General features: G+C 38.7%; 1 protein-coding gene across 2 annotated transcripts in view; it reads right to left on the bottom strand.

The window, feature by feature from the left end:
* Positions 1–1480: 1480 nt before the first annotated feature.
* The window catches only part of NELL1 (neural EGFL like 1), a 731583-nt gene continuing 721760 nt past the window's right edge, over positions 1481–11303 (bottom strand). For both annotated transcript variants that reach the window (XM_005869404.2, XM_005869405.2), the window contains 3 exons: positions 6375–6551; positions 4021–4245; positions 1481–1957 (listed from right to left, as the gene is read on the bottom strand). In XM_005869404.2, coding sequence (XP_005869466.1) covers positions 1907–1957; positions 4021–4245; positions 6375–6551 — 453 coding nt within the window. In that variant the 3' untranslated portion in view covers positions 1481–1906. The remainder of the gene's footprint in view (positions 1958–4020; positions 4246–6374; positions 6552–11303) is intronic.

Here is an 11303-nt window from a genome sequence, read left to right as displayed (position 1 = left end):
TTTGGTTCCTGAGCTCATTGCTCTGCCCTTCTGTGCTTCTTGTACATCCTTGAGTTTCTTCATAACTGCAGTCTTGAATTCTCTGACTTGAATCACAGTTTTCCATGACTCTGAATTTGGTTTCTGAAGACTTTTCATTTTCTTTCTGTGCTTCCAAGTTATCTTGGTTGTTTGAAGCATTTGATGAATGTTTCTCTGTTGGTGCATTTGAGGTAGTGCTCTCTTTTCTTGTTTAAATATTTGTACTCTCAATAATTCAGCAGGATGATAGGTATTTCCTTTTGTTTTCCAGTAGATGCTGTTGCAGCCCAAGTTTTTGTTTTTTCCTCCCTTCACTAATTTGCGCCTCTGAGATCTCGTGTGGATTGGCATCACAGCAAATGCTGTACCCATTGGTGTGGTGGGTGTCTCACTGAGTCCAGCCTGCCTCCTTTATAGGCCCTCTCCATCACTGTGGTGGAGAACTGGTTTGTGAGCTCTCAGAGCTCCCTCCTTTTCCTGCAGTTTTTGGCTTTATAGGTCTATGCAAAGACATGTGGAGGAAAGGAGGCAAGTTCATAATGTCATGGCCCAACCTCCATCCATTTATGGCTTTCAGTTCTGCTGTTTTATTTACAGCTTTCTAGCCACTTTTGTCATGATGGAGATGTGGGAAGGGAGGTGAAAACAGCTTCTGTCTCTCTTACACTCCAGGTTGTACTGTGAGGACTGCAGCCCGACTCCTCTTCTGCACTCACTGGAGCCATGGTGGGTGCTCAACAGCATCTGCAACCACCTTCTTTGTCTGTCACTTTGTCCTCCCTCCCTACCCACTCCAATATGCCCACCTTCAGTTGTCCTAATGCATAGATCTTCCAGGCATGTTTGTGTGTTGAGCATGACATCCTTTGTTGAGTGAGTCTCACTCTGCCATGATTCTATTGTCAGGCTCCTAAATAGTTTTTCTTAAAAGAGTTGTCTTTTACCATGTAGAGGTTGTGTAATTTAGTGAACAGTAGCATTAGGCAGACATTAGGTGACCTGGTTACCAGTCCCAACGTGCAAATAATCAACTAGAGCTGAACAAATTGGCTGACCAGGAAATATTAATTTACTTTTCTGTAATGAAGAAATAGTAGCATTAACCAACTCCTGTTTTTCATCATAAAAGTCCCTTGTAAGTTATCAAACATTATATAAAACTAATGGACACATATTTTCTCTTTCAATGCCAAAAAAAATGCATTGCTGTTTCTAAAATGACTTAAGATTTTGTTTCACCTTATCTGGTAGAGGGAGTAGGAAGTTCTTTTTATATTAATTATTTAATTATGTGTGGTTTTTCTTTATTATAATTGCTTTCAGCTTGTTTTAGCTGAATGACGGGGCATCTAAGTGTGTTCAATAGTTTGAAATATTAGTAGGATGCAATTATACTCTACATGCATATTTATCAATACATTTCACAGGGATCTCAATATGAAGTATGCAGTGGATGCGACAATTTCACAACAGGCAACTTTATTTGTAGAATTTGTTCCAAAAATTAAAAATAAATAAATAAATGGAGCAGAGTCTCTATTATGTTAGTACACAAAATAAACCAACAACAACAAAAAATACATCAACGTTTACCATGGGATCATTTAAATGTATTTGCAAATGATCTGATTAGGGAAACGTGATTTACAACACGGGCAACTTCTTTAACAACCATGGACTGAAATGCACTGTACTGTAGGTCACCTAGACTAGTTAGCAAGAATGAGCAAAGTGTCAGGTCCCAGAGGCAACCCCCAAACACCTTCCTTAGATGGAGACTTTGGTAACTGTCTGTGGTAAAAATCACGCCAACTCCCGTTCTTCATCATGTTGGATGGGCATTTGTCCATTTTTCTCCCATGATGATGAGTCCATTTTAAATACTTCAGTTATTATGGAGACACTCCAAATCCACCGAACAGCAGACACTTCCATTCTGTGCAGCAAGACACACAAATTAGCCAGTTGAGACACAGGGTATAAATAAATTAGCAGGATATACTTTTGTATTCAAAATAAGCATCTACATTTTGAGACAAACTCCATGAATGCTTTGGAAAAATTTCTATGGAAAGAGCAGGAAGGAAGAATGTCTGAGCTCAAAGCATATTTGGGACTTTCCCCCTTGTTTCCAAATTATTCACTGGACTTATTCCTAATGAGATTGTTTGCAAAAACAATTTTCTGAAAGATAATAATTTACCATTAACAATGCTATCCAAAAGTACCTGAAGGGTTCCAGAAAGGTTGGCATATTAGGAAAAATAAACGAAAGAGCAGGAAGGAAGAATGTCTGAGCTCAAAGCATATTTGGGACTTTCCCCCTTGTTTCCAAATTATTCACTGGACTTATTCCTAATGAGATTGTTTGCAAAAACAATTTTCTGAAAGATAATAATTTACCATTAACAATGCTATCCAAAAGTACCTGAAGGGTTCCAGAAAGGTTGGCATATTAGGAAAAGTAGTCTCTCATGGTGACAATGAAAGGCAGAGTACATATTTAGGTATAAAAATGATTTTAAAAATCATTAAAATCAATTACATGTATTAATGTAAATATACCTTTACAACCCCTATTAGTAAATCTCAGACTTAATCTCATAGAAATAATAATCTATACAAATAAAAGGGTAATATGCTAATTAGAGCGGATTTCTTCGGGACGATCTTTCGGATGTCCATCCTGACATAGCTGGGCCTGGGTGAAGCTGCCCACCTGGGATCCTGGGCGCCAGTGCCTGAGGTGGCTGCAGCCCAGGAGAGGGAGAAAAGCCACCTGCCCATGGTCCCCTGCGGTTGCAGTTGGCCTGGGCAAAGCTGGCCCAGGTCCCAGGTGCCTGTGGCCGGCCAGAGGGAGGGAAGCCTGGGTCCTGGGTGCCTGCAGCCGGCCAGAGGAGAGAATCCTGGGTCCCAGGTGTGGGGCTGAGTCAGAGGCAGTTAGGGGTGATCAGGCCAGCAAGGGAGCAGTTAGGGGCAATCAGGCAGGCAGAGGTGGTTAGGGGTGATCAGGCAGGCAGTTAGGAACCAGCAGTCCTGGATTATGAGAGACATTCCCCAAGTAGTCCTGGATTGGAGAGGGTGCAGGCCAGGCTGAGGGACTCCCCCCACCCCACCCCATGCATGGATTTCGTGCACTGGGCCTCTAGTAAATAATAAATCTCCTGTCATTTTGTTTGCTGGGCCACAGGTACACATGGAACCGTGGCCCTTTGGCTACATAAAGGTTGATAGGGCTGTACCTTAAGATGATATTTTCTGGAAAAAAGGGAAAAAAATCCACATTTATAAGACCATAAAAAACAAGCTGGGAACCTTCCACTGGTGCTGAGGCAGGACTTGATAAAAGAAAATTGACTAGTATTGTTAATAGGCTTAATCATGGGAATTTTAAACAGATGTTTTGGCAGCAATTTGACACTGCCTCACCCCTCCTTCAGGTCACAGCTCTTCAAGAGCTTTGAAGGGAGGAAGGAATGAGTGTTTAATTTTAAAGACATAGGAGGATACCTCTTGGGACCTCCTCCAAAGAGAGAAAAACAATTAAATCCTGCAGCAGAGGGTCACGTCCCAGCATTAAGCACCGTGATAATTAAACAAAGCAAACAACTTCACAGAGTGCTTTTTTCCTAACTGTGGCAGTTTCATGAAAGAGCTGGTAATATTTTCCAGGATGAAATGTCTTTTTTGTTCCATTCTTCCTTTTTATATATAGGTCAAAATAGCTTAAGTCAGCCATCATTTAACAGAATTGTTAAAATTCTGTAATTTAAAGGCAAGGGAGAGGACTATTCTATTCCATGTTCATTTGGAATTTGCCTGAATACACAGTGCAGCTATGACCCATTCAGACATAGACCTCTTGTGAGAAGTAAATGCTACCTCTGTTTCCACCACGGCCCTTGGCACCTGTGCATTCAGAAACCTCAGGAGTGGACCTCCTGCGAGTGTTCTCTGGCAACTGTGTGAGGCATGGTTATCCCCAGGACATCCAGTTACCTTGCACTTGCAGGTTGTGCAGGGAGATCCAGCCATGGTCCATACTGAGCCGCTAAGCCTTGAAACGCCAGAGCTATCCAGGCAAGTTTTCCTGATGTCGTAGGTGATGCTATCAGCCAGGCAGGGGTCACTGACGCAGCGAGGACAACACTCCCCTTCCAAGGTGGCTGAGTACTCACAGCTCAAAGTGGGGCATGCGAGTGGCCAGCAATCTACCTCCCCTTCCTGTAGAGAGAAAGCCAAAAATGCCTCATCATTGTTCTTATGCAGTTCTGTTGCTAACTTCCCAGAGAAGGAAAGAGGCACAATAATTCTCATCATTGTTCTCACTGAATGTTCCCACTTTAGCACCATTATGGGTACAATGTGCCTCTTCCAGGGGACTTTTGATGACCATCTGTATTGCAGCCCCAGAAGAGTTAGGTCCCATGTCTGTGTCAATGGCAGCCTGTAATTATTTTGTATCATGTAATTATCATCATTATCAATACAATTCCACAGTAAGTGTTGAGCTTTCAGGTTGTGGGCTTAGCTCAGTTTTGGTCAAATAAATGCTAATCAGATAAATAAATTGATGGTAAGGTACTGGCTAGTGTGTAAAGAGAAATTCCTTTCTTTGAAGGTCAAAGGGAAACACGAAGCCCTGTAATATTTCAACCATGTTGTAAACTGAGTTGCTAGTTTCAAACTTAAAGTTAAGGTTGGGCAAATTCAGGTGAACCCTTTCACAATGGTTTTAAATGTGCCATGTAACTAGCGGACTTCCTGTATTACACTTCAAATGGAGTGTTCATACATCTCAGAATCTGGTCACTGGGGCTCCACTGGCCCATAGTAGAACCGTTTCTCTAGGTAGCTGCTGCTTCTGTTATCATGGCACTCATGTCTAATTATTTGGTCAGATTCACAAGGCTATGGCCTTTGATCAGCTTCATGATGGACCGTGCTCACCATCCAGAGTCTGGCACAGGCAAACACTTCAATGAATATTTCTTGAATCTGACCCACATTATTCTTCAGTAATTATTTGTTCAATAGCTTCAATTTTCCCCCTAAAATAGTAAACTTAGGGCTAGGGATGGTAGAGGAGACATTTCTGAAATTTTGCAAAAATTTCATGTCTAAAACTAGTACCAATTCTTCTGAATGCCTGATGATTGGCATCTTGAAAAGAAAATGGAATTTTCCAGACTGATTTGCAAGTTCGTTCTCTAGTTGTGTTGGGTTTGTTCCTGGATGCAAGTGTGAAAAAAATGGCTATGGTTTGAATTTAGCTGAGTTATACTCTTCAGTAGTAGGAATGATTAAGAAGGATGTGCTCTATTAAAATTATCTGTACATTCACCAGAAGATTTTAGACAACCCAATAGAAATTTGAAGCATAATTTCTTCAAATACTTGTTTCCATATAGTATCCATAGAGTGAATCAAATAATTAACTCTGGAACGCAGCTAATAGTTTCCATTAATTTTGACTTAGTTACGACTTAGCTCCAATGGTTATGTATGACTCCACACAGAGGAAACATCATTACTTAGATAATAAAGTATCCTAACAGTCTTTACATTCTTGGAAATCTTTGTTTATAGTATAATTTAAAACAGAAATTAAGCATTTTCTCTGGACTATCTCAAATCTGATTATACCATTATTATCCCTATATTAAAATCCAAATTAGCATTTTTTTCTACATGAAGGTTTAGCATCTGAAACACATTTTTTCAAAGTAGAAAATATGAACAATAGGAATTATTGTGCAGTAGGTACCTTCTATGTGCCAAATATTATATTTCCCCTTCACCTATTCTCTAATATTCATAACAGTCCTACAAAATAGGTAATGTTCATCCATTTTCGTACATTGACATTTGTAAGAATTGATTAGTGAAATGCTAACACTTGCCCAAGTTAATCACACAGAGCTAACACAAGGGAGCACCAGGGTTGGATTCTCAGCTTCATGACTCAATCCCTGACATTTATGTTCTCTCCCATATTGGAGCTTTAATGGGTATGTCCCAAGAAATGAAAGATTTGGCTCTATAAGAACGATAAGTCAAGGTTTTGAAACTTTTTATCAAAAAGGGATTTTTCATGATATGGATTTGCTAAAAAGTAGCAGTTGTGAGCTAACATAATAACTTGGGTCAAATGTGTCCCATAATTATGTTCTTTTTGTCTTGCACAGTGTTTTAAATAGTGGAATCTGAGTGTCTTCAGGCAGAGCACGTACTCCTTAGTTAGCAACAGAACCCACAACTCCCCGCGCAGGATTGCAAACAGCAGGAAACTAAAGCCCACGGGCCACCCTCAAGAGGAACAGGCTAACCCCCTCGGAAGGAAGCTGACATACCAAGCACCGGCACTGCTGGCAGCTGTGCGTCCAGCTGTCTCCACTTCGATAGAGCTTGTGTCCATTTTGATCTAAACATTGACTCGTGACCCTGGTGTCACACTCCGGGCAACAGAAAAGGTCAACGCTTGGATTCTGGCAATCACAAGCTGTCCGTCGGCAGAATATCTTCCCGTCCTGTTTAGAAATGAGGTTAAGGAGGTTTCATCATGAGGGCTGCAGGATGAAAATCAAACCTCAGGCTTTAGAGAGCTCATAGGAAACATTTCTTACAGTCACAGTACGCCCCTGGCTACCTCCTGATTTTCAAAACAGATGCACATGTGCGTCTCCCATACACATGCCCTTTTCTTTCCCTGACCTTGCCTGCAAAATGGCGCGAGTGAAAATGGAGACATTTGCAACTTTAAAAAAAAGGTCAGTATATTTTTTGAAACCTTTTTCTAAGTGTTCTGTAGTAATCATATTTCTAGAAGTATCATTTCTAAGAACAGTTAGGGAAAAAAAGAGTTTCAAAAAAAATAAACAGATAAGAATGCAAATATGAGCAAGAATTCATTTGAGTTCAACATCATGATATGGTACTTTTCCCAGTTCATAATGATACTGACTAACACTTTCAAATGCATTCACCTAATTTATCTCTGCCTCAACTCTGGGAGGAAATCTGACCATCCCCTTTTACAGGATAAGCAACTGAGACCCAGAGGGGTTAAATGTCATTCAGTATCACAGAGGTAGTGATTCTCTACGCAGCACCAGGTCTTCTGATTTCATAACAACCTGTCTTCTACAAGACAGTCTTTAGGTTATTGCCGGAGGCTATAATCGGGTGCCACCTTAACACAGTTAGGTCCCCAACTTATAAACACAGTAAAATTTCTGCAGTAATAGCTCTGAAATTATAAAGGTACTTTATAATGATACTTTTAAAGAACTGAGAGTCAACAGCGCTCAATTATTAAGACTGAACGATTTTCAGCATATCTCTTTTATGTCTGTTGTTCATAGTAACTTTTCACCTCATACAAGGAAGCAGAAAATGTAAGGTGAGACCTGTGGTCAACCATTTATGATTATAACTGCTTTGCTGGGTATTTATAAAACCATAGAGTCTCAGGGCCAAGGGTACCTTAAAGGACACATAATGAAACCTCTGACCTATACTTTAATCCTTCCTAAGGCAAAAATATTCAAAAGTCATCAAGCCTGTGCTTGAACCTCTCCAGTCTCCAGGAACTCACTGTTATGAAAGTCATTTAAAGTATATGTCTCTGTACATGTCCGAATGATAAAAATTGGACATTTTGTTGCCTGTAATCATTGATCCTTGTTCATAGCCTTGGTAATCATAGAACCACCAACCCATCTGTTACATTTCAACTCTTCTGTTTTTAAAAGAAAGCATTTATGCATCCACTGAATCATCTCATCTCTGGATTAAAGATCTCCAATGTTTTGACTAGTTCCCATAATTTTGAAATCTATTATAGTTGCCTTCTTCAACAATTTTGAGTATTTCCAATAATATTACTAATGTACCATAATTTCAACACTTATTTTGTACCACACATTGTGCTATCTTTTCAATGCATTATCACATTTAATCCTAATAATTATGTAGAGTAGAAATTTATATCTTCATTTGTCAAAAAAAAGTAGCTCAATTAGAGAACTAAAAAAAAATTCTTCAGTAATGATCTGACCAACACAGAGTGAAGTGGGATTCATGGTCATCTTATTTTAAGTGCTGTACTTTCTTACTTACTCTGGTTTGTCACAGTGTTGACTTATATTGAGCTTAATGAAGACTAAACCCCCATTAAGCCCTATCCTATCTTGCACAGTTGGTTGTTTGGAAGCAGAAAGTGTAAAACTTGATGTTTATCCATATTGTATTTCACCTTGTTAGATCCATTTCATCTCTGCTGCCTGTCACAATGATTTCTAAATGCTGTTTCTGTCATCCACCATATTTTGTCCTACTTCATCAATAACAATGTTGAATAAGACAGCACTTACTGATATAAGCTTACAGTCAACTAGAGTGGAAATCTTTAAATGCTTTACACTCTTTATGGAGAATGAAAAGGAAATATGCTAGCTACATATATAATAACTTAACAGGTTGAAAAATGCTTTCTCTCAAATTCTATGCACCGGATCTATTATATAAGAGATCATAAGAAATAGGGAGTGACGTCAGCATCACAGCAGAATGAGACTCCATTGTTCCTTCCCTTAAATTTACAATTTGGATAACTTTAACACAAACACACCTGAGAGATCTATGCCTCAGGGCATCTAAAGATGGGTGTATTGGGACATATGGAGGGCAGCGATGATGCCAACCATGGCTTCAGTGAGTGCAGTAGTGGGAGAGGAGTTGGCTACAGTCCTCACACTATGGTCTGGAGTGTAGAAAGGGCAGAAGCAGTTTCCATCTCCCTTCCTGTCCTCCTCATCATATAGGAACTGGGTAAACATGGCTGGGAAGCTTTAAACAAAAAGGTGGAGACAAAAGCCATAACCCAAAGAGGGTAGAGCCACTAGATCGTGAACCTGCCTCTTCTTCCCCAAAGGCCTTGGCAAAGCCAAAAACAGCTGCAAAAGAAGGTAGCTCTGGGAGCTAGCAAATCGGTTCTTCACCACCTGCCACATTCCCCCACCACAATGGTGGTGCCCCATAACTGAGTTGAGCTGGTCACAGACAGCACACAAACCATCAAGGTGAATATGAGGCACTCTTCTTAACCAAAGCAATGCAGCTACACCAAGATCCAAGAAACACAAAAATGTGTGCTATAATAACACCCACTAAAAACAAATAAAGCACTCTCCTTACCAACCTGCTGAATTATTGAGCAAACCAGTATTTACACAAGAAAAGAGAGCACTACCTCCAAATGAACTGACAGTGAAGCAATCCATCAAATACCAAGAACAACCAAGATTATATTGGAGTAATGTAAGAAAATAATAAAGTGTCTAGAAACCAAGCTCAGAGGCATGAGCTACTGTGGTTTAAATAACAGAGAACTCAAGATTGCAGCCACAAAGAAACTCAACGATATATGAGAAATGAAGGCTTTCCAGGTAAAAGAATTTGCCACCACAAGAACTCCATTACAAGATATGTTGAGAGGAGCTCTCTTACTAGAAACCAAAGACAAAATGATTGGAAACTGCAAATCTACTTCAAAATAAATTACTAAACAATTACAACATAAAGGTTAAAGTGGGAAAGAGCATTAAAAATGCTGTAACTACAGTAATTTGATAATTAATACACAACATAAAAAGGGATAATTTGTGAAAAAATCATCAAAGGGGTGGAGGAAAAGGACTGAGCAGGTACAGGTGAATGAAGATACACAGCAATTAGAAGAAAAAGAATTATTGTATGTATGAGACATTTTACACAAACATAATGGTAACAAAACAAAATTCCAGAGCTAAGACACAAAGCCCACAGAAAAAATGAGAGAAAAACCATCAAATTACAATAGAAGACAGAATCACTAGAGAGAGAAAAATGGAGATACAGAGCAACCAGAAAACAAAACAAAAGATAAAATAGCTGTAGTAAGTCCTCATATATCAACAATTATCCTAAATGTAAATAAACTAAGTTCATCAATCAAAAGGCACAGAACTAAGTTCATCTATCAAGAGGCACAGAGTAGCAAGATAGATTAAAAAAACAAGACCTAATTATGTCACCAACAGGACACTCATCTCAGCTCCAAAGACAAGCATAGGTTCAACAAAGTGAAGTCATGGAAGATACTTTAAGCAAATAGCCTCCAGAGAAAAGTGGGTGTGGGGTACTTAGACAAAGTAGATTTCAAGATACAAACAAAAAGTAACAAGAGAAAAAGATAGGCAGTTTATAATGATAAAGATGACAATTCATCTAGATGATATAACATCAATATATTTGCACCCAACTTGGGAGTACCACAATATATTAAAAAAATCACTAAAGAGAGAAAGTGAAAAAAAACACAATTATAGTAGAGGACCTGAATATCCCAATGACAGCAATGGATAGATCACCTAAAAGACAGTCATTAAGGAAATATTGATCTTACATGACATGTTAGACCAAATTGACTTAATCAATACTTTTGTTGTTGATGTTAATCCTCACCTGAGAATATTGTTTCCACTGATTTTTCTTTGGAAATGGTGGTTTGTTGTTGATGTTAATCCTCACCTGAGAATATTTTTTACACTGATTTTTCTTTGGAAATGGTGTAAGGGAAGGGAAAGATAGAGACATAGACTGGTGGCCTCCATTTAGATCAGGAACAAGACAAGATGCCCACTCTTTCCACTGTTATTTATCATAGTGCTGGAAGTCTTAGCTAGAACAATCAGGCCAGAGAAAGAAATGAAGGCATCCAAATTGGAAATGAAGAAGTAAAACTGTCACTTTTTGCAGAAGATGCAATTATAAATATAGAATATTAAAAACTATTAGAATCCAATAAGTAGCTAATATGCAAAATATATAAAGAACGCATACATTTCAACAATAAAATAAAACAACCTGATTAAAAAATAATTGTTTTATTTTGTTGTTGAGATGTATGAGTTCTTTATTATATATTTTCATTAACCAATGTCACTCTGTTAAATTTAAATTTTAAAAAAAGGAAAAAAATAAAAAATGAGCAAAGGACCTGAAGAGACAATTTTCTAAGGAGGGCATACAGATGGCCAACAAATATATGAAAAGATGCTCAACCTAATTAATTATAAGGGAAATGCAAATCAAAACCATAATGAGATATCACCTGTCAGAATGGCTATCTAATCTAATAAAAGACAAACATGCAAATTGACCATACCTTTGCTACACCTTAAGCCATGTCCACCAGCCAATTAGAGCGACTATATGCAAATTAACCCAACCAAGATGGC

Source organism: Myotis brandtii, unplaced genomic scaffold (genome assembly GCF_000412655.1).
Source record: "Myotis brandtii unplaced genomic scaffold, ASM41265v1 scaffold293, whole genome shotgun sequence".
Lineage (NCBI taxonomy): Eukaryota > Metazoa > Chordata > Mammalia > Chiroptera > Vespertilionidae > Myotis > Myotis brandtii.
This window is presented reverse-complemented; position numbering and strand designations above follow the sequence as displayed.